This window comes from Pseudophryne corroboree, chromosome 8 (genome assembly GCF_028390025.1).
Source record: "Pseudophryne corroboree isolate aPseCor3 chromosome 8, aPseCor3.hap2, whole genome shotgun sequence".
Taxonomy (NCBI): Eukaryota; Metazoa; Chordata; class Amphibia; order Anura; family Myobatrachidae; genus Pseudophryne; species Pseudophryne corroboree.
In genome coordinates, this window is record NC_086451.1 from 391,696,684 (window position 1) to 391,721,125 (window position 24,442).

Below are 24,442 nucleotides of genomic sequence, written 5' to 3' on the forward strand. Positions count from 1 at the left end.
GGCTAATCGTTATGTGGGGGTGAGACCTTCGGTAGAGGGTTCTTGGCTTCTACATTCTGATGGTTTGCCTTTGACTAGGTATCAATTTAATTGGATGCTTAGGCGCTGCCTGTCCGGTCTGGGCCTTTCCCCTCATGATTTCGGTTTGCACTCATTTAGGATCGGAGCCGCCACCTCCGTGGCATCAGCAGGGTTTTCGGTGGCCGAAATTAAGGCTTTGGGCCGATGGAAGTCGGCTAGTTATAAGCGTTATATTCGGCCGTTTTCTGAATAAGTTTGTTGTTTGTTTTTACTAACAGTTCGGTTGTTCAGATGTGTTTCTGTAATTTCAGTCTAGTGTGTCTCCCCTGCCCTCCCTACTCGGATGGCTAGCTACTCGTCACTGTTGGCAGTGGGGGTCTGGAGTTCTTTTACAATTTTTTGCCTGAACTGACGGACTGAATTTGACATCTTAGTATTTATTTCGGCTAATTGGATTCTAATTATAAGTCCCTCAGCAGGTTTTTAAGTTTCACCTCCAGCCAAGTTATTCTGTGTGAGCCTAACCCTCCCCCCCTTTTTTCCTTCCCTAATGCACCCCCCCTCCCCTTCTCCTCCCTTCCCTCCTTTTATTATTTTGATTTATCCTTCTGTATCTTTATGTTGCTTCGATTGGCCTGAAGCTTGTTTCACAGGAAATTGAATTCCTTACAGAATTTTCTTTTTGGCAGATCCTCAGTATTCGAACAGTTAATTCTCAACTTTCAGTTCTTTGGTGGGTTTAAACAAAATTAATCTTTTTTGCCTTTTCCCTCCTTGTAGGTTTGCGGAATGATAGGTTTGGCATTTGGGTGATTGGTCACTCATATATTTTTTGGGTGGCTAGGCTTATGGCCTCAGACGGGGCGCCGCGGTTTCCAATGTCGGCAGATGTGAGGTGGATAGGAGTGAGGGGTATGCTTTGGCGGGAGTTGAGGGCCAAACTTCTTGAGCAGGCTAGTCGGTTTGGTTTGCCTAGGATTTTGGTGATTCACTTAGGTGGAAATGATTTGGGGAAAGGAAAAGCGGTGGATCTACGGTTGTTTATGGTGCGCGATTTGGAGGAGATTATGATGGCTAGGCCGGGTTGTAGAGTGGTGTGGTCTTGTATGGTGCCCCGTTTATGTTGGCGAGGAGTGTTTGATTGTAGAGCGATTGATGGAGCCAAGAAGAAAGTGAATTCAGCGGTGGGTAAATCAGTTTTAGCGAAAAGAGGTGCTATGGTTTGGCACCAAAGGATCAAATTTCGTTCTTGCCACTTGTTTAGGCCAGATGGCGTTCACTTAGCTAGAGAGGGATTGCATTTGTTTATTGAGGATCTGTTTTCGGTTGTGGGTTCTTTAGGTTAGGGGCATGGTGGCGGAGCGTGTTTCTGTAGTCAGAACCTCGCTGTTGGCGGGAAAGAACGGCAAGTTACCTGTTGCTGGTTAAGAAATTGATTGGAGTTAGATTGGTGGTTGATTTTTAGGTGCGCTCACCTTCGTTGACTGGTATACATCTGCTAGACCACCTTTACGGGGGCAGCCTCACCACCTTTACAGGGGGTAGTCAAGAAGAAGGTTGAGTGGATACCTTTGGTGTTTTAGATGGTTTGATTTTGTCGGGGGTTAAGTTGGTTTTAGCCGTTCTTTCGTGCCACCACACTTTAAATTTTATTATCTCATGCAGTCATTAGATTGCATTAGTTCGTTTAAATAAATAGCTGTCAATTTCTGCCAAAATGTATGTCTCCGTGTCTTTATTTAATATATATATATATATAAAGTATTTTAAGTTTTGTTGTTATATATTTGAAAACACAGGGCAATCATCAGCCGATAGGGGGTTTAAAGAAACAAATTGACTGTATAGGAAAGGAGTGGGTTAAACCCCATGGGCTGGGGGCAGGCCTGTTTTTGAGCTTATGGGGTGGAAGTTATAGGGTCCTATAGGAATAGAGTATAGGGGTGGGCTAGTGGTATGATTAGTCTGGTGAGGGGGCTGGGTCAGCCTCTTTTGTTTCAGTCTTCCCACCCTCCCTCCCTAAGGGGCGGTTCTGGTAGTGGGGGTTTTTCGTCGGCTATGGTGTTTTTGGGTTACGGTTTTTCAGTTAGTGGAACTTTTCGTGGCGGGAAAGAACGGCAAGTTACCTGTTGTTGGTTAGGAAATTGATTGGAGTTAGATTGGTGGTTGATTTTTAGGTGCGCTCACCTTCGTACATCTGCTAGACCACCTTTACGGGGGCAGCCTCACCACCTTTACGGGGGGTAGTCAAGAAGAAGGTTGAGTGGATACCTTTGGTGTTTTAGATGGTTTGATTTTGTCGGGGGTTAAGTTGGTTTTAGCCGTTCTTTCGTGCCACCATACTTTAAATTTTATTATCTCATGCAGTCATTAGATTGCATTAGTTCATTTAAATAAATAGCTGACAATTTCTGCCAAAATTTATGTCTCCGTGTCTTTATTTAATATATATATATATAAAGTATTTTAAGTTTTGGTGTTATATATTTGAAAACACAGGGCAATCATCAGCCGATAGGGGGTTTATAGAGAAAGCTCTTTACTAGTGCCGTTGGCCGGGCCGGTTCTACACCTTGTGGCGCCCAGTGTGAAAGTTTCCACTGGCGCCCCCCCCCCCGGCAAAAAATAGGGGCATGGCTTCATAGGGGAGGGGCGTGGCCACAGTTATGCCCCCAGTAGCTGTGCCCCCAGATTTGCCCCAATTAGTTGTGCCCCCCAGTTGATTTGCCCCCAGTAGCTGTGCCCCCAGTAGCTGTGCCCCCTGTAGCTATGCCCCCAGTAGATTTGCCCCCAGTAGTTCTGCCCCCTATAGCTATGCCCCTAGTAGATTTGCCCCGTCGCTGTGCCCCCTGTTGTTTTGCCCCCAGTAGTTGTGCCCCCTGTCGCTGTGCCCCCAGTAGTTGTGCCCCCAGTAGCTATGCCCCCAGTAGATTTTCCCCAGTAGTTGTGCCCCCTGTTGCTTTGCCCCCAGTAGTTGTGCCCTCTGTTGCTGTGCCCCCTGTTGCTTTGCCCCCAGTAGTTGTGCCCCCTGTCGCTGTGCCCCTTAGTAGCCGCTTACAAAAACACAAAAAAACCCCAAAAACAATACTTACCACTGCCCCGCTCCTGCTTCCCGACTGCTGCTGCTCCGTCTGGCCTCCCGCGGCTCCTCTCTATGGGAGAGACGTCATGACGTCTCTCCCATAGCAGCGCCGCACAGACACTAGAGGTCAATAATGACCTCTAGTGTCTGTCACTGGAGCCGGCTGCAGCGGACGCCCACACAGCCCACGGCGTCCACTGCAGCCGGGGAGTGGGGAGCGGGTAGGCGGCGGTGCCTGCGGGGTGACTGCGGCCGTGCCACGGGCGCAGGCACTGCTTGCCCGCACCAAGAATCGCTCCTGGCCATTGGATGATAAAGGAAGAGATAACATTTAAAACTGCGTTAGTGCAGCCAATCACTATAAAATGTTAAATCTAACTGCATGTAAATAGTAAAAGTTGTGCAAACATTATGAAGAATTATGTGAACATTATAGAAAACACTGTAAGCCAAGCGATTCATTTAGACCCTTCGGGACCAGGGAATCCAAGTGGTAAATCTAACTTGCTTCTCTTTGGAGCAACATTCTGCTCCGGTCCCCGCCCCGGGTCATCATAGGGATATGATCTATAATTTTGTGCCGCATAGCAGTGACCCATTTTGGCAAAGTGCCTGGCCACAGGCTGATCACTGGTGCCAGCAATAATTGCCGCCCCAATGGCTGACCTGTAGAGAGCCATCCTCTCCTTGAACTGCCTTTCCGTTTTGCCGACGTAGATCTTACCACAAGGGCAATAAAGGCAATATACAACAAATTTTGTTGAACATGTTAGTTTATGTTGAATTTTAAAAAGACTAACATGTTCAACAAAATTTGTTGTATATTGCCTTTATTGATCTACGTCGGCAAAACGGAAAGGCAGTTCAAGGAGAGGATGGCCTCTGTAGAAGCTTATTTTTCAATATTAATTATGACATTTTGCATTTCTTTAACATATTTAACACATACTTGCCTACCTAACCCTCTCCATGAGGGAGAAAATGCTCTGTTCCTGGACTTTCCTGGTAATGTATGATTGCCATCACCTGTGGTGAGCTAGTTAATTGATGAGAAAGGTGTTTCACCACAGGTGATGGCAATCATACATTACCAGGAAAGTCCAGGAACAGAGCATTTTCTCCCTCATGGAGAGGGTCAGGTAGGCAAGTATGACTTAACATATGCTCAACACATAATGCTGGTATTAGGAACTTTTCCAATACAGTGTTTTTCTGTTTTTTTTTTGTAACAACTTTATTGTTCCTTGTTCAAGCTCCAAAATGTTACCTTGGTGATGGGTGCACTGTGGTGATGTCATCGGGAGGCGCCCCTGCTGGTGGGACCTGCTGGAAACAGCGCGAAAATGGTGAGGGGGAACACTTTAAAAGTGGTGAGTTATCATTTGTTCTTTGTCCTGACGAAAACGTGTGAACATTGAAACGTTGACCAGGAGACCTGCCTATTGTTTTTTCTATTTCTGAGTGCCGCAGCAGTGTGAGCACTGTATATATACTCTGTATCTATGAGAGTAACACATTTACACCAATATAGATCTATGGGGTAAAATTACTAAGGTGGGAGTTTTATTGAATTGGTGATGATGCTCATAGCAACCAATCAGATTGTACTTAACATTTATCTAGCTGCTTCTAGAAGATGATAGAATTTAATTGGTTGCTATGTGCAACATCACCAGTTCCAATAAAAACTCCCACCTTAGTAAATTTACCCTTATATGTCTACCCAAAATCCTATACAGTATAAGAATTATTTTTTTATAGGATGCTACAAATTCAGGCTTTGCTTATATATTAATTGCTATCAAATTATCCGTTTAATGCTAAACAAAAAAGATTTAAATAATTTAGAAAATAATTGTATTTTGCAAACCCACTCAAAATCACCACATTGTACATACTGAAGCACATTGTTTTGTACTCCTAGCTACATAAAACCTATGGAGACATATTCACTATATATGAAGGGAACCATCCTTGTGTTGTGCTTTGCGGATATAAAGCTATAAAGGAGGCTCTGATTGACAAGGCAGAAGAATTCAGTGGTCGAGCTTATGTCCCTACATTCTATGACTTTACCAAGGGAGATGGTGAGTAACTGACCCAGTAGAACATGTAGGGAATGTGGAGTTCTCTTCAGTCATATCTCTTTGTCTTTCATTGTGTCCTGATCAGCTTATCTTGTTGAACTAGACAATAAAATAATGGGGAAGAAACTAAGACCTACGTCATCCACCTACATTTAAGTAATTATTGGATTGAGTAATGAAAATGGGTTTATAGGCAGACTGGAACATAAACTGGATAATGATCCTTCGTTTTATCTTGAGAGATGTTGAAGAAGATTATTTTAATTGTTTGTATAAAATTTCCATTAGCCTCGTTAATTTAACATGGCTGAAAAGAGCCCCTTTACCTCGCCTATAAGTGGTGTCAGAAGGCGGGTGCGGCCCGCACCCAGGTGTCACCCACGGAAGGGGTGACACCAAAGTGCCGGCTCTTCTGCAGTGACAGGAGCCGAGTGCTGCAGTGTGATAATCCTCTGCAGCACTCTGTTCCTGTCACAGTTAAGGAGCTGGTACTGCACGCTGCCCAGTCTCTGGGGGCAGCCAGCATCTCCGGGGGAAGCTGGACACGCCCCCGGAGTGAAGAATAGGAGATCCGCGAGGCCATGCCCCCTTTTCGGACGGCCGCAGCTCCGGCAGGGTGAGTGGGGTGCGTAGTAATGCAGAGTGCGCACCAGGTGTCACCACACCTGGTGATGCCTCTGTCGCCTGTTAAATTACCATGTTATCGGGTGTTAACACAAAGAATCTGGGACAAGTTCCCGGTCCTACAGTATGTGTTAATGGGTGCGCGGCAACTGCCCCACCTGCAGGCACCCCTTCACTCGCCCCTCCCCCACCTGCGGCGCCCCAGCACCCGCCCATCCCCCGCCCGCAGCGCCCCCGGACCCCCTACCCCATCTGCACCAACCCCGCAACTCCCCACCTGCAGGCACCCCTTCACTCGCCCCTCCCCCACCTGCGGCGCCCCTGCACCTGCCCCTTCCCCACCTGCGGTGCCTCATTACCCTCTACCTCACCCGCAGCACCTCCGGACCCCATCCACCGCACCCCCGCCCCTCTCCCAACCGTAGCACCACCGCAGCGTCCCCTCCCCCACTGCAACGCCCCCGTCCGCCTCCCACCACTGCGCTCTCCCCTCCCTCACCAGTGGTGACTCCGGACCCCCTCCCCCGTCCACCGCACCCCCGAACCTGCCCCTCCCCCACCCACGGCACCCCCACCCTCACACCCGCCCCTTCCCCACCGCCCCCGGAACCCGTCCCCCATTCGTGGCAACCCTCGCAACCGCCCCTACCCCACCCGTGGCACTTCCTGACCCCCTACTCCACCCGCCGCACCCCCGCACACGCCCCTCCACCACCCACAGCACTCCGGACCCCATCCACCACACAACTGCACCTGCCCCACCCACGGCACCCACACTCCTCCCCCACCCACGGCACCTCCGGACCCCCTACCCCTCCCGCGGCACCCCCTTTCCCCACCCATGGGATACCCGCACCAGCCCCTACCCCACCCCACCCGCAGCGCCCCCAGATCGCATCGGCTGCACCCCCTGCAACCGCCTCTACCCAACCCGCGGCACCCCCGCACCTGCCCCTCCACCATCCACCGCACCTTCCCCACGGCACCTCCGGACCCCCTACCCCACCCGCGGCACCCCTGTAACCTGCTCCTTCCCCACCCGCTGCGCCTTCGGACCCCTTCCCCCTTCCACGGCCCCCACTCCCCTACCCCTTCCCAACCACCTCCCGACCCACTCCCCCGTCAGTGCACCCCCTGCATCCACCCCCTCCACCCGTAGCATCTACAGACACCCTCGCTCATCTGCGGCAACCCTTGCAACTGCCCCTCCCCCACCCACGGCGCCTCCTGACCCCCTACCCTACCCCACTCGCGGCACCTCCGCATCCAGCCCTCCACCACCCGCAGCACCTCCGGAACCCCCTACCCCATCCGCCGCACCCCTGCACCTGCTCCTCCCCCACCCATGGCACCCTTGCTCCTCCCCCACCCACCACCCCTCCCCCACCCGCGGCATCCCGCCCCTCTCCCATCCACTGCGCCCCCGGAGCCCATCGACGGCACCCCCGCAACCGCCCCTACCGCATCCACAGCACCCCTGCACCCGCCCCTCCACCACGCGCAGCACCTCCGGACTTCATCCACCGCACCTGCCCTTCCCCCACCCGCTGCATGGCACCTCCAGACCCCTTACTCCACTCGCGGCACACTCGCACCTGCCCCTCCACCACCCACAGCACCTCCGGACCACCTCCCCTATCCACCACACCTGCCCCTCCCCACCCGCGGCACCCCCGCTACTTCCCCACGGCACCTCCGGACCCCCTATCCCACCTGCGGCACCCCGTTAACACCATCGCAAGGGGCTACGCCCCCTTCACCATCGGACGCCCTTTCGTCGTGCAATATTTAACCACTAACAAAAAAACTGAGATCGCAGGTAATACTCCATATAATACAAATATTGAACCCTATAAAGGCGTGCAGAGGTTAAGAGGGTGTAGCCCCTTGCGATGGTGTGAAGCACCTAGTGTATATATATATTTATATACTAGGTGATTCATCGCGCCCTACGGGCGCTCTTCACACCATCGTTTGAGGCTACGCCCCGTTAACCCCTGCACGCCTTTGAACATATGCAGGCCGGTAGATAACAGAATCAGAAACGCAGGGCAGTATAGAGGGCATACAGAAATGGTGTCTGGTTGAGAAAAGATAGAGAGGCGTAGGGGGGGGGGGGGGGGGGGAGAGAAAGGGAATGTACAGAAACGCTGTGCGATCGGTAAAGGATAGGTAGAGTCAGGGTGGTAAGGAGAAGATAAAGAGAGGGAAGGCGTTACAGAGAAAATACCGTTGCAAGAGGCTACGACCCGTTAACCCCTGCATGGGCCTCAGCTGTGCTATAATTGTTATTATATGGAGTATTACCTGCAAAAAAGTTTATGCTATTGGGTAAATATTGCAAGGGGGAAAGGCGTGCGATTGTCAAGGGGGCTTAGCCCTTTGTGAGGGCGTAAAGAGTGGCCGCAGGGCACAATGAATAACAGTGTAGTATATACTGCTAGTGTCTGCATCATGAAGTACCAGATGACTAACAGCAATTCACTGTAGATAAGACACCAAAGTGCTGTGGGCACAGGTAGCAGAGCCGCTTATACACACAATACCCACAGGTAGCAGAGCCACTTATACACACAATACCCACAGGTAGCAGAGGCGCTAATACACACAGTGCCCAATGGCAGCAGAGTCACTTATACACACAATACCCGCAGGTAGCAGAGGCGCTTATACACACAATGCCCACAGGTAGCAGAGCCGCTTATACACACAATACCCACAGGTAGCAGAGCTGCTAATACACACAATACCCACAGGTAGCAGAGGCGCTTATACACACAGTGCCCACAGGTAGCAGAGGTGCTTATACACACAATGCCCACAGGTAGCAGAGGCGCTTATACACACACAATACCCACAGGTAGCAGAGCCGCTAATACACACAATACCCACAGGTAGCAGAGGCGCTTATACACACAATACCCGCAGGTAGCAGAGGCGCTTATACACACAATGCCCACAGGTAGCAGAACCGCTTATACACACAATACCCACAGGTAGCAGAGCCGCTAATACACACAGTGCCCACAGGTAGCAGAGGCGCTTATACACACAATGCCCACAGGTAGCAGAACCGCTTATACACACAATACCCACAGGTAGCAGAGCCGCTAATACACACAGTGCCCACAGGTAGCAGAGGCGCTTATACACACAGTGCCCACAGGTAGCAGAGGCGCTTATACACACAGTGCCCACAGGTAGCAGAGGCGCTTATACACACAATGGGCACAGGTAGCAGAGCCGCGTATACACTAGAGATGTGCACTTGAAATTTTTCGGGTTTTGTGTTTTGGTTTTGGGTTCGGTTCAGCGGCCGTGTTTTGGGTTCGACCGCGTTTTGGCAAAACCTCACCGAATTTACACGCAATGCCCACAGGTAGCAGAGGCGCTTATACACACACAATGCCCACAGGTAGCAGAGGCGCTTATACACACACAATACCCACAGGTAGCAGAGCCGCTAATACACACAATACCCACAGGTAGCAGAGGCGCTTATACACACAATACCCGCAGGTAGCAGAGGCGCTTATACACACAATGCCCACAGGTAGCAGAACCGCTTATACACACAATACCCACAGGTAGCAGAGCCGCTAATACACACAGTGCCCACAGGTAGCAGAGGCGCTTATACACACAGTGCCCACAGGTAGCAGAGGCGCTTATACACACAGTGCCCACAGGTAGCAGAGGCGCTTATACACACAATGGGCACAGGTAGCAGAGCCGCGTATACACTAGAGATGTGCACTTGAAATTTTTCGGGTTTTGTGTTTTGGTTTTGGGTTCGGTTCCGCGGCCGTGTTTTGGGTTCGACCGCGTTTTGGCAAAACCTCACCGAATTTTTTTTGTCGGATTCGGGTGTGTTTTGGATTCGGGTGTTTTTTTTAAAAAACACTAAAAAACAGCTTAAATCATAGAATTTGGGGGTCATTTTGATCCCAAAGTATTATTAACCTCAAAAACCATAATTTCCACTCATTTTCAGTCTATTCTGAATACCTCACACCTCACAATATTATTTTTAGTCCTAAAATTTGCACCTAGGTCGCTGGATGACTAAGCTAAGCGACCCTAGTGGCCGACACAAACACCGTGCCCATCTAGGAGTGGCACTGCAGTGTCACGCAGGATGGCCCTTCCAAAAAACACTCCCCAAACAGCACATGACGCAAAGAAAAAAAGAGGCGCAATGAGGTAGCTGTGTGAGTAAGATAAGCGACCCTAGTGGCCGACACAAACACCGGGCCCATCTAGGAGTGGCACTGCAGTGTCACGCAGGATGGCCCTTCCAAAAAACCCTCCCCAAACAGCACATGACGCAAAGAAAAAAAGAGGCGCAATGAGGTAGCTGTGTGAGTAAGATAAGCGACCCTAGTGGCCGACACAAACACCGGGCCCATCTAGGAGTGGCACTGCAGAGTCACGCAGGATGGCCCTTCCAAAAAACCCTCCCCAAACAGCACATGACGCAAAGAAAAAAAGAGGCGCAATGAGGTAGCTGTGTGAGTAAGATAAGCGACCCTAGTGGCCGACACAAACACCGTGCCCATCTAGGAGTGGCACTGCAGTGTCACGCAGGATGGCCCTTCCAAAAAACCCTCCCCAAACAGCATATGACGCAAAGAAAAAAAGAGGCGCAATGAGGTAGCTGTGTGAGTAAGATAAGCGACCCTAGTGGCCGACACAAACACCGGGCCCATCTAGGAGTGGCACTGCAGTGTCACGCAGGATGGCCCTTCCAAAAAACCCTCCCCAAACAGCACATGACGCAAAGAAAAAAAGAGGCGCAATGAGGTAGCTGTGTGAGTAAGATAAGCGACCCTAGTGGCCGACACAAACACCGTGCCCATCTAGGAGTGGCACTGCAGTGTCACGCAGGATGGCCCTTCCAAAAAACCCTCCCCAAACAGCACATGACGCAAAGAAAAAAAGAGGCGCAATGAGGTAGCTGTGTGAGTAAGATAAGCGACCCTAGTGGCCGACACAAACACCGGGCCCATCTAGGAGTGGCACTGCAGTGTCACGCAGGATGGCCCTTCCAAAAAACATTCCACAAACAGCACATGACGCAAAGAAAAATTAAAGAAAAAAAGAGGTGCAAGATGGAATTGTCCTTATGTTGTATAAACAGGACATGCACACTTTAACCAACCCATCATTTCAGTGACAGGGTCTGCCACACGACTGTGACTGAAATGACGGGTTGGTTTGGACCCCCACCAAAAAAGAAGCAATTAATCTCTCCTTGCACAAACTGGCTCTACAGAGGCAAGATGTCCACCTCATCATCATCCTCCGATATATCACCGTGTACATCCCCCTCCTCACAGATTATCAATTCGTCCCCACTGGAATCCACCATCTCAGCTCCCTGTGTACTTTGTGGAGGCAATTGCTGCTGGTCAATGTCTCCACGGAGGAATTGATTATAATTCATTTTAATGAACATCATCTTCTCCACATTTTCTGGATGTAACCTCGTACGCCGATTGCTGACAAGGTGAGCGGCGGCACTAAACACTCTTTCGGAGTACACACTTGTGGGAGGGCAACTTAGGTAGAATAAAGCCAGTTTGTGCAAGGGCCTCCAAATTGCCTCTTTTTCCTGCCAGTATAAGTACGGACTGTGTGACGTGCCTACTTGGATGCGGTCACTCATATAATCCTCCACCATTCTTTCAATGGTGAGAGAATCATATGCAGTGACAGTAGACGACATGTCCGTAATCGTTGTCAGGTCCTTCAGTCCGGACCAGATGTCAGCATCAGCAGTCGCTCCAGACTGCCCTGCATCACCGCCAGCGGGTGGGCTCGGAATTCTGAGCCTTTTCCTCGCACCCCCAGTTGCGGGAGAATGTGAAGGAGGAGATGTTGACAGGTCGCGTTCCGCTTGACTTGACAATTTTCTCACCAGCAGGTCTTTCAACCCCAGCAGACTTGTGTCTGCCGGAAAGAGAGATCCAAGGTAGGCTTTAAATCTAGGATCGAGCACGGTGGCCAAAATGTAGTGCTCTGATTTCAACAGATTGACCACCCGTGAATCCTTGTTAAGCGAATTAAGGGCTCCATCCACAAGTCCCACATGCCTAGCGGAATCGCTCCGTGTTAGCTCCTCCTTCAATGTCTCCAGCTTCTTCTGCAAAAGCCTGATGAGGGGAATGACCTGACTCAGGCTGGCAGTGTCTGAACTGACTTCACGTGTGGCAAGTTCAAAGGGCATCAGAACCTTGCACAACGTTGAAATCATTCTCCACTGCGCTTGAGACAGGTGCATTCCACCTCCTATATCGTGCTCAATTGTATAGGCTTGAATGGCCTTTTGCTGCTCCTCCAACCTCTGAAGCATATAGAGGGTTGAATTCCACCTCGTTACCACTTCTTGCTTCAGATGATGGCAGGGCAGGTTCAGTAGTTTTTGGTGGTGCTCCAGTCTTCTGTACGTGGTGCCTGTACGCCGAAAGTGTCCCGCAATTCTTCTGGCCACCGACAGCATCTCTTGCACGCCCCTGTCGTTTTTAAAAAAATTCTGCACCACCAAATTCAAGGTATGTGCAAAACATGGGACGTGCTGGAATTTGCCCATATTTAATGCACACACAATATTGCTGGCGTTGTCCGATGCCACAAATCCACAGGAGAGTCCAATTGGGGTAAGCCATTCCGCGATGATCTTCCTCAGTTGCCGTAAGAGGTTTTCAGCTGTGTGCGTATTCTGGAAACCGGTGATACAAAGCGTAGCCTGCCTAGGAAAGAGTTGGCGTTTGCGAGATGCTGCTACTGGTGCCGCCGCTGCTGTTCTTGCGGCGGGAGTCCATACATCTACCCAGTGGGCTGTCACAGTCATATAGTCCTGACCCTGCCCTGCTCCACTTGTCCGTGGTTAAGTGGACATTGGGTACAGCTGCATTTTTTAGGACACTGGTGAGTCTTTTTCTGAGGTCTGTGTACATTTTCGGTATCGCCTGCCTAGAGAAGTGGAACCTAGATGGTATTTGGTAACGGGGGCACACTACCTCAAGAAATTGTGTAGTTCCCTGTGAACTAACGGCGGATACCGGACGCACGTCTAACACCAACATAGTTGTCAAGGCCTCAGTTATCCGCTTTGCAGCAGGATGACTGCTGTGATATTTCATCTTCCTCGCAAAGGACTGTTGGACAGTCAATTGCTTACTGGAAGTAGTACAAGTGGTCTTCCGACTTCCCCTCTGGGATGACCATCGACTCCCAGCAGCAACAACAGCAGCACCAGCAGCAGTAGGCGTTACACGCAAGGATGCATCGGAGGAATCCCAGGCAGGAGAGGACTCGTCAGAATTGCCAGTGACATGGCCTGCAGGACTATTGGCATTCCTGGGGAAGGAGGAAATTGACACTGAGGGAGTTGGTGGGGTGGTTTGCGTGAGCTTGGTTACAAGAGGAAGGGATTTACTGGTCAGTGGACTGCTTCCGCTGTCACCCAAAGTTTTTGAACTTGTCACTGACTTATTATGAATGCGCTGCAGGTGACGTATAAGGGAGGATGTTCCGAGGTGGTTAACGTCCTTACCCCTACTTATTACAGCTTGACAAAGGCAACACACGGCTTGACACCTGTTGTCCGCTTTTCTGTTGAAATACCTCCACACTGAAGAGCTGATTTTTTTGGTATTTTCACCAGGCATGTCAACGGCCATATTCCTCCCACGGACAACAGGTGTCTCCCCGGGTGCCTGACTTAAACAAACCACCTCACCATCAGAATCCTCCTGGTCAAATTCCTCCCCAGCGCCAGCAACACCCATATCCTCCTCATCCTGGTGTACTTCAACACTGACATCTTCAATCTGACTATCAGGAACTGGACTGCGGGTGCTCCTTCCAGCACTTGCAGGGGGCGTGCAAATGGTGGAAGGCGCATGCTCTTCACGTCCAGTGTTGGGAAGGTCAGGCATCGCAACCGACACAATTGGACTCTCCTTGTGGATTTGGGATTTCGAAGAACGCACAGTTCTTTGCGGTGCTTTTGCCAGCTTGAGTCTTTTCAGTTTTCTAGCGAGAGGCTGAGTGCTTCCATCCTCATGTGAAGCTGAACCACTAGCCATGAACATAGGCCAGGGCCTCAGCCGTTCCTTGCCACTCCGTGTGGTAAATGGCATATTGGCAAGTTTACGCTTCTCCTCCGACAATTTTATTTTAGGTTTTGGAGTCCTTTTTTTACTGATATTTGGTGTTTTGGATTTGACATGCTCTGTACTATGACATTGGGCATCGGCCTTGGCAGACGACGTTGCTGGCATTTCATCGTCTCGGCCATGACTAGTGGCAGCAGCTTCAGCACGAGGTGGAAGTGGATCTTGATCTTTCCCTAATTTTGGAACCTCAACATTTTTGTTCTCCATATTTTAATAGGCACAACTAAAAGGCACCTCAGGTAAACAATGGAGATGGATGGATACTAGTATACTTATGGATGGACTGCCGAGTGCCGACACAGAGGTAGCTACAGCCTTGGACTAACGTACTGTGTCTGCTGCTAATATAGACTGGATGATTGATAATGAGATGAAATCAATATATATATGTATGTATATATAATATCACTAGTACTGCAGCCGGACAGGTAGATAATATATTTATTAGGTAATGATGACTGATGACGGACCTGCTGGACACTGTCAGCTCAGCAGCACCGCAGACTGCTACAGTAAGCTACTATACTATAGTAGTATGTACAAAGAAGAAAAAAAAAACCACGGGTAGGTGGTATACAATTATGGATGGACTGCCGAGTGCCGACACAGAGGTAGCTACAGCCGTGGACTAACGTACTGTGTCTGCTGCTAATATAGACTGGATGATTGATAATGAGATGAATTCAATATATATATGTATGTATATATAATATCACTAGTACTGCAGCCGGACAGGTAGATAATATATTTATTAGGTAATGATGACTGATGACGGACCTGCTGGACACTGTCAGCTCAGCAGCACCGCAGACTGCTACAGTAAGCTACTATACTATAGTAGTATGTACAAAGAAGAAAGAAAAAAAAAAAACACGGGTAGGTGGTATACAATTATGGATGGACTGCCGAGTGCCGACACAGAGGTAGCTACAGCCGTGGACTACCGTACTGTGTCTGCTGCTAATATAGACTGGATGATTGATAATGAGATGAAATCAATATATATATGTATGTATATATAATATCACTAGTACTGCAGCCGGACAGGTAGATAATATATTTATTAGGTAATGATGACTGATGACGGACCTGCTGGACACTGTCAGCTCAGCAGCACCGCAGACTGCTACAGTAAGCTACTATACTATAGTAGTATGTACAAAGAAGAAAGAAAAAAAAAAAACACGGGTAGGTGGTATACAATTATGGATGGACTGCCGAGTGCCGACACAGAGGTAGCTACAGCCGTGGACTAACGTACTGTGTCTGCTGCTAATATAGAGTCTAGACTGGATGATAAATTATTGATAATGAGATGAAATCAATATAATATCACTAGTACTGCAGCCGGACAGGTACTATATATATTTATTATGTAATGACTGATGACGGACCTGCTGGACACTGTCAGGTCAGCACAGCACCGCAGACTGCTACAGTAAGCTACTATAGTAGTATGTATAAAGAAGAATGAAAAAAAAAAACCACGGGTAGGTGGTATACAATATTATATATATATATATATATATTATATACAATTTTATATATATATATATATATATATTAAACTGGTGGTGATTGATTATTAAACTGGTGGTCACTTCAGGTCACGTTGCAACTTGCAACTAGTACTCCGAGGCCTAAGCAGACAATCACAAAATATATTATTATACTGGTGGTCAGTGTGGTCACAACAATGGCAGTGTGGCACTGACTCTGGCAGCAAAAGTGTGCACTGTACGTTATATGTACTCCTGAGTCCTGCTCTCAGACTCTAACTGCTCCCCACTGTCAGTGTCTCCCCCACAAGTCAGATAATACACTTACAGTCACACTATCTAATCTATAAATATCACTTCAGCAAGTAGTATAGTAGTATACAGTATAGTAGTACTCCTCCTAATAATGCTCCCCAAAATACTGTGTCTCTCTCTTCTCTAAACGGAGAGGACGCCAGCCACGTCCTCTCCCTATGACTCTCAATGCACGTGTGAAAATGGCGGCGACGCGCGGCTCCTTATATAGAATCCGAGTCTCGCAATAGAATCCGAGCCTCGCGAGAATCCGACAGCGTGATGATGACGTTCGGGCGTGCTCGGGTTAGCCGAGCAAGGCGGGAAGATCCGAGCCTGCTCGGACCCGTGTAAAAAAACCTGAAGTTCGGGCGGGTTCGGATTCAGAGGAACCGAACCCGCTCATCTCTAGTATACACACACAATACCCACAGGTAGCAGAGCCGCTTATACACACAGTGCCCACAGGTAGCACAGTTGGTTCTACACACAATGGCCACAGGTAGTAGCTGCGTTTATACACACAGTGGCCACAGGTAGCAGCGCCACTTATACACAATGCCCACAGGTAGCAGTGTCGCTCAGACACAAAATGGCCACAGCATTAGTGTTTCTTATTAGTGTAATATAACTATTGAATTATTAATATGTGAAATGTTATATTTCTGAGGTATATATATAAATATTTATGTATATATTTAACGCAAGTTATATTAAAAGGAGAAATGTGGTGTTAATTGATATATATATATATATATTTGCTTGTGTATGTATGGATATGTAAATATATGTGTATATAGATGGATTTGAAGGGGTTAAATATTTGTAATTTATTTATTAAATGTGCTGTGGGTGCAGGAGTTTTTAATAGAACAGCTCTTATTAACGTAGCATGAAATAGGAGAGAGGGAGAGGCTGTATGGACTTAGTGGGGCTGTCAGTGGTCTCTCTGTCAGGCAATAACCGCTCTGACAGAAAGATCCAGAATGCCACGAGCGCTTCACGAGCGCTACTGACCGGGGGATATAGCTCGTGGCTTAGGCGGGAAGAAGGGGGGCACGAGCCGTGAGTTGAGGGAGTATAAATAAAGCTCCTCACTGACGGAGAATCAGAATGCTGATCCCCCTTTGGAGTGCTAACACCTGAGCCTCTGGCGCCACTAAGAGCTGAGCGGCGGCCAGAGAGCATAGGGAGTGCAGCCGGCAAAGGGCAACGGAGAGCGCGGCCAAAACAAAGCGGCCGGAGAAGCGGGGAGCGGAGTCAGAGGTACCTGCCAGCCGCCCTCCGGAAGCAGCGGCAGAGAGGAAGGGGAGATCGCTACTCTGCTGTGCCTCGCCGGGTTGTCCAGGCGGCAGGGGAGGACGGTGTGGTCTGGCGGGGTACATGCAGTGGCCTGTTGGAGCCGAGAGCAGCGGCGGAAGAGGCTGAGAGAAGCTCCGGTCAGCGCCATAGCAACGCGGGTGCTGAGACCGGAAGAGGTAGAGAAGCTGACCAGCGCCATAGCAACGACCGACGCTAGATGAGTCTTTTCTCACAAGAGTACAGAGAGACCAGAAGTTGTACAACTAAAGCGTGAGTGGAAAAACTATCATGCACCTCACTGACACCCTAGCCTAGCCCAACAAAGTATAATTAACTATAAAATATTCAGTAAATCATATTCAAAGGATATGAACAACAGTGCTAGGCAGCATTAATTAAGCAGAGCATATATACAGTGCGCCTATGGTGAACTATACTTTGGCATTACTAAAATTGGGAAGGAGAGCAGGAGAGTTTATACTGCAGCATCAGTGAGCAGAGGTGTTGGTGCATTTAACCCGCTACCTACACTAAATACCAGCAGCAACATAACTTTGGTTGTCACTGGAGTGGAACGGATTATATTATATGCTCAAATAACTGTGGTTTTGTCAGTGGTCAGCAATAAAGCAATGCTTAAGCAAAGGAAAGAGGCAGCATTAAGCAGTCCAGAGGATTATTAGGGACAGAAACCTATATCACAGCTACAGTGTGTGTATAGTGGATAAAAGCCAAGTCAGTTAGCTCTACGTCACTCACATTGAAGAGTTTATTGTCTAAAACACAGCCATAGTATGTTAATTGCAAAGAGACCGGCAGTTTAAAACTGGAGTATTTAAATTAACTGAGAACCACAGCATATTTCAATAAGTGCCTTTAACCAAGACTTCTCCTTGTTAAAGAGACAGTTTACATTTAAGCTGCACCACACCAGGATAGAGGACAATGATGGGCATGAAATACTACGACATATAGCTTGTGAAAGGAATACAGCTGCCAGAAATAAGTATTTTCCCACTTCCAAGGATTTCAGTATAGAATTGTACAGCTACAACCATACTTTTATTACTTGTATGGCAGATAAGGAAGTAGTCTTTTGCTAATACAAGTTACATCTGAGGAAAAGATACTTTTCACCTAACTGACAAAAGAGAAACATAAGTGGCAATATATTACAACTTATTGGACAGCAAGTGTTACAGTAGCATTCTGTATAGATACATACCTTTCTCCCACAGACTGAAATAAAAGCAAAAAGGAAAGAGGAATATTATTACTAAAGTGTGATGTTAAGTATTTAGAATCATTTATTGTTTCTTCTATGAGTTTTATCGGGTTGATAGTGCACTATCTTATAAAGAGTACCCGGGTCACTCAAACACCTAACGGTGTTGCTTAACAAAGGTAATTTTTTGTATTGCATGCAAATAACCTGTATAGGTTATAAAAGGGGGGATTAGTGAGACAGGATTGAAAAAGTGATGTATCTTACTATGCTGGTGAAATGTGTTTGCTTTTAACTTTTTAAACCCTTATGAGAAAGAAATAAATACCTTTACTTATACTTACCATATGTAATGTGACTTGAAATTTCCATCCGGAGATCCTGGAAAGCAAACAGAAGAACAGGTATAATATTTATAATATTGTATAGATTGTGCACATATATACATTTATGAGACATATTGATTTGCAATTTCATTACTATAAAAAGAAAAGGGCTTACCCGGGCAAGCCTAAAATAATTAGCTTGGGTGGAGGCACAGCTATTAGGTAACCATCCCTTAATAGAATACATAGACAGCTCTCGTTCAAGGTATTGAGGGTAGGGTTACATTAATCCAATGTCCATTGGTAGCAACTATACTCACAGAAGTTCAGTGTGTGGGGGGTGGGTTCAGTGAGGTGGAGGTGCCTATCCGTGCTGCTGATCACCCCGATTCAGGGAATCACTTGTAGCGGCTGCGGACGGTGTCCGAGGTGCTACGTGTGGTGGAGGGGTGGGTGCGGGAGGGGGTCCATAGGTGTTGCGGGTGGCGGAGGGGTGGGTGCAGGGGCACTGATGGCAGAAAGGGTGCAGAGGTGCTGTGGGTGGGGGAGGGGTAGGTGTGGAGGGGGCGCCAATGGGGGAGGGGGTCTAGAGGTGCTGCGGGTGGGGGAGGGGCGGGTGCGGATGGGGAGTGTAGATGCTGTTGGTGGGGGAGGGGTGGGTGCGGGGGACTGTGGATGAAGGAGGGGGTCTGGAGGTGATGTGTGTGGGAGGGGCGATGTAGGGGGGTGCGTTTGGAGTTGCAGGGGGGGTGAGCTTAGGTGATGGGTTTCAGAAGTGCTGTGGGTGGGGGAGGTGTGGGTGTGGCATGGCACGGATGGGGGATGTAGATGCTGTGGATGGGGGAGGGGTGGCTGCGGGGGAGCTGTGGATGGGGGAGGGAGTCCGGAGGTGCTTCGGGTGGTGGTCCAGAGGTGTTGCGGGTGGGGGAGGGGCAGGTGTGGGAGGTCCGAAGATGGGGAGGTTGTCTGTAGATAATGCGGGTGGGTAGGTGCTGTAGTTGGGGGAGTGGCGGGTGCGGGGGTGTTGCGGGTGGGGTAGGTGATCTGGATGCGGTAGGTGATTTGGATGTGCGGTAGCCAGGGGAGGGGCTGGTGCGGGGTTGTCACGGATGGGGGAGCGGGTCCGTGGGTGCTGTGGATGAGTGAGGGGTGGGTGCGGGTTTACGACGGTGGGTGGAGGAGGGTGCCGGTGCGGGGATACCATGGTCGGGGTAGGGCCGGGGGTGCTGCTGCGGTGGGTGGGGGAGGGGCAGGGGTGCGGCGGTGGGGGAGGGTGGGTGTGGGGATGCTGCGGGTGGGGCACCAGGGGTGGGGGGCGGGGGCATGAGGGGGTGCGGATGGGGTCTGTGGATGCTGCTGGTGGTGGAGGGCAGGTGCGGGAGCCTGTGGATGAAGGAGGGGGTCTTGAGGTGCTGTGCGTGGGGGAGGGCCGATGTAGTGGGGGTGCATAGGGGGAGGTGGGGTTGCAGGGGGGGAGGTTGGGTGATGGGTGTAGAAGTGCTGCGGGTGGGGGAGGTGTGGGTGCGGGATGGGGTATGTAGATGCTGCTGGTGGCTGCAGGGGAGCCGTGGATGGGGGAGGGGGTCCTGAGGTGCTGTGGGTGGTGGTCCAGAGGTGCTGGGCGTGGGGGAGGGGAAGGTGTGGTAGGTCTGCGAATGGGGGAAGGTGTCTATAGATGATGGGGGTGGGGGAGGGGCCGGAGGTGCTGTGGGTGGGGGAGTGGCGGCTGCGGGGGTGTGGTGGGGGTCCGGATGCACTGTGGGCAGGGGAGGGGCAGGTGCGGGGATGGGGCGGATGGGTGGTGGGGATCTGAGGGTGCTGTGGGTGGGTGACGGGAGGGTGTGGGGCTACCACAGTTGGGGAGGGCTGGCTGTGGTGGTGTTGGGAGTGGTGGAGGGGCAGGTGGGTGTGTGTTGGGGGGGAGAGGAGGGGTGGGTGCAGGGGTGGTGTGGTTGGGTGGGTGGGTGCGAGGGTGCCACGTTTGCGGGTGCAAGTGGGGGGGTGCTGCAGGTAGGGGAGGGGTGGGGGTGCTGTGCATAGGGGAGGGGCGGGTGCAGGAGGGGCAGATGCGGTGGTGGTGTGTGTGGGGTGGAAGGTGCAGGGATGTAGCGGGGGGAGAGGTGGGTATGGGGATGGGGTGGTGCAGGTGTGGGAGCTACGGTTGGGGGCGGGAGTGCGGCAGGGGGCGCGGGTGTCGGTGCTACGGGTGGGTGAGGGGCCGTGAGTGCCGCTGGTGGGGGGTGGATGCGGTGGGTGCTGCAGGTGGGGGGGCCGCGGGTGTTGGTGCTACTGGTGGGGGAGCGGGAGTGCCGCGGGTGGTGGGCCGCGGGTGTTGTTTCTGCTGGTGGGGGAGCGGACGGGAGTGCTGCGGGTGTTGGTGCTACGGGTGGGAGTGCCGCGGGTGGTAGGGGGGGGGGGCGAGTGCGGCTGTCAGCAGTCTTCTATGGCACAGTAGCATTTTCCCCCGAACTCTGCGGCAGCCACAAGACTGAGGCGGTTAGTGCGAGTCCCGCTTACAGTCAGCGGCTGCACTGTCACCCCATACACGTCTCTCGCAGCTACTATACCCAGGCAAGTGGCCAGCAGCAGCATACGTCACACCGTGACGTCACCAAGGCACAATACAGCAACACTGCAGCAGCTGGTAGAACAGTGACGTCACCCGGCCAATAATACATTAATGCTGCTGCAGCATTGCATCACACAGTGACGTCACCTGGGCGGCTGAGTTACAGGAACAGTCACATCCCGGACTTACAGTATTGCACCACGTAGCAGATCCCTATGGCCGCGGTGTTGTGACATAGGAGGGAGAGAGAATATCTTTCCGATCCCGAGGGCGCCTGTGTAACACAGTGGGGGGGCTAGTAGGTGGGGGCGGGAGGCAGGCTGAGATAGGAAACCCTGTACATGTCACTGCTGACTGCAATAATATTATCATCTTGGCTACAGCCGCCTCGAGCACGTGTGTGACAGGTACTGCCGTGGGAGCCCCGGGTACTGCCTGGAGACTCATATCACGTATATACAGTGCTGCGGCTGGGGTAGTGTTAGCAGCGGAACTGCGTGTCACCATGTGGTAGCTGCCCCCGGAGTACAGTGACCAGAAGCCGGCAGCAATGGTGCAGGGAGTGCACGGGAAGGAGGGAGACAGGGGACTGGGCAGAGACGGGGAGGGGACTGGGCGGTGATGGGCGGACAGAGGGAGGGGACTGCTCCTGGTAGATCTGTGACTGTGACTCCGCCCAGCGTTACGGCCAGGCACAGAATCACAGACTTGGGCTAATATATAGGAGATAAATGTGAAAGTCCTCACTCACTGACTGACTCATCACTCATTTTCTTACTTCCTGATATGTGCGGAAGCTGAAATTTAACATAGATACTGTATTCTTCAGGTGGGAAATCGGCAAACGACGTAATTAGAATTTTATTAAACCTCCCCTAAGGTGATAAGGGGTTGCAATAAAAACATCATTACCAATGCATGGCTTGCGTTGCGTGAACGATAACGCCCAAATGGACAATTGGATCAATATTTGGATTGCACCTCCAGTGTGTACAATTTAATAAACTACAAAAATGGTCCTGACACTTTTTACTGTATCTGCTATGTGTGCTCCTCGGGTAACGCCAAGAACCATGGACATCTCAAATTTACATCTCTATAGATTTACCATATTATTAACACTCATTTATATGTACAACCGCGAAAATCAGAAACTCCCGTGCGAATAACGGGTAGAACAGCTAGTAATATATATACCAATGGACATTTTCCTTGCAGTGAACTGTAAATTATGATTTGTATAACTGGCAAACGTTGAAATCAGAATATGTTGATTATTTCTCTTCCGCCCTACTCCACAATATACTGAACTTCCCAGCATCTATTTGTTGTTTTTCAACTGAACAAAGCCATGTCATTTAAAGTGTACACACAGGTTACACTGTTACTAAGATGTTTGTTCTTGTTCCAAAAAACCTTTACATGGCATTTTGAAGGTGGGAGGGAGAATGGGTAACCCAAGGTATACAGTCTGTGACAGGTAGGTAAGTAGAATGAATGTGATGGGAATTTGTCCTTCAACATAAATGTGAGCCATTACTATTTGTCTGTCTCATAATATGTCACTATAGGGGGAAATCTATTCACAATGATGTGCCACCAGGAATTGCGGTGCACATTTCAGCCATCATCATAAGTGTTTTCCTCACATCTCTATGGGATGTTAGGGAGAACTTGCAATGACAGTGGCCATGATGTTCCATTCCGGAACAGCACATCACTTCCATCGCATTGAATTGAATTCCCCATTACATGGGTTTTTTTTTTTATAAAAAGGTTTCAATTCCAAATCACATCAACTAGATAAAACAAATTCTTTTGATGTCTAATATCCCTATAATTTTTAGTAGTTGGTGTAATGTCCCATAGATAATTTACTCTTTATTCTACCCTTCAGATTTGGCATTCAGCAATGGTGAGAAGTGGAAGGAGCTGAGAAGTTTTTCCATGTTAACATTGAGTAACTTCGGGATGGGGAAACGTAGCATTGAGGAGCGGATAAAGGAGAATTCCGGGTATCTCATTGATATGCTGAGAAAAGCAAATGGTAATGTACATGAACACAGAACTCTATAAAAGGGATCGATTATTGGGATTCTTTTTTAAACAGCTGTTTATTGAATGTCAGTGGAGGTACAGTCAGACATAACTAAATACATATTTGCATCAGTAAGGCACACTCAAGATCATAATATGGATTTGACAATATGAAAACAACTATACAGAGACTGATGACAGCATGCCATGACATTGGCCAGTCTGAAATTATTGGCGACGGGGGGTGGGGGTGGGGGGCAGGAGGAGTGGTCTAGGAGTGGGTAATGACATGGCAAACATTGGGGGTCATTCCGAGTTGTTCGCTCTTTATTTTTTTTCGCTACGGAGCGATTAGTCGCAAACCGCGCATGCGCAATGTTCGCAGTGCGCCTGCGCCAAGCAAATCTGCACAAAAGTTTGGTATTTTACTCATGGCGTAACAAAGTTTTTTCATCGTTCTGGTGATCGTAGTGAGATTGACAGGAAGTGGGTGTTTCTGGGCGGAAACTTGCCGTTTTATGGGAGTGTGCGGAAAAACGCTGGCGTTTCTGGGAAAAACGCGGGAGTGTCTGAAGAAACGGGGGAGTGTCTGGGCGAACGCTGGGTGTGTTTGTGACGTCAAACCAGGAACGAAACTGACTGAACTGATCGCAATGGCTGAGTAAGTCTGGAGCTACTCAGAAACTGCTAAGAAATTTCTATTCGCAATTCTGCTAATCTTTCGTTCGCAATTCTGCTATGCTAAGATACACTCCCAGAGGGCGGCGGCTTAGCGTGTGCAATGCTGCTAAAAGCAGCTAGCGAGCGAACAACTCGGAATCACCCCCAATATGTGATAGATAAGGGACAAACCAAAAAGAAAGCTCTCTGGTTAAGTAAATGGTGAGTGGGACATCCATGGACCCACACAGACCCCTGGGTCCAGAGTGGCCCATTCACTATACTTACCTCTCCCAGATATTATTGGAAAACATAGTACAACTACAAATGCTATGTTTCTGGAGTTCTGCACATGTGTTTTACTGCTACAGTGACAGAGTCTGCTGCAGACATGCACTGTCTAGGGAGGGGGTCCACATGAAGACTGCACATGCCTTTCCCCCTTTCTTGAACCATCCCCTGCATGGGTCACAGACTTTGGGGGTAATTCAGACCTGATCGCTGCTGTGCGTTTTATCACAGGCTGCAATCAG

At 49.6% G+C, this 24,442-nt stretch overlaps 1 protein-coding gene across 4 annotated transcripts in view; it reads left to right on the plus strand.

The window, feature by feature from the left end:
* LOC134949241 (cytochrome P450 2F2-like) overlaps window positions 1–24,442 on the plus strand; it is a 157,386-nt gene that overhangs the window by 67,336 nt on the left and 65,608 nt on the right. For 3 of the 4 annotated variants that reach the window (XM_063937714.1, XM_063937716.1, XM_063937715.1), the window contains exons 3-4: window positions 5,028–5,190; window positions 23,110–23,259. In XM_063937714.1, the coding sequence (XP_063793784.1) occupies window positions 5,028–5,190; window positions 23,110–23,259 (313 nt within the window). Of the gene's footprint in view, window positions 1–4,431; window positions 4,474–5,027; window positions 5,191–23,109; window positions 23,260–24,442 lie in introns of those variants that run through there. The other variant, XM_063937717.1, reaches the window with a different exon arrangement.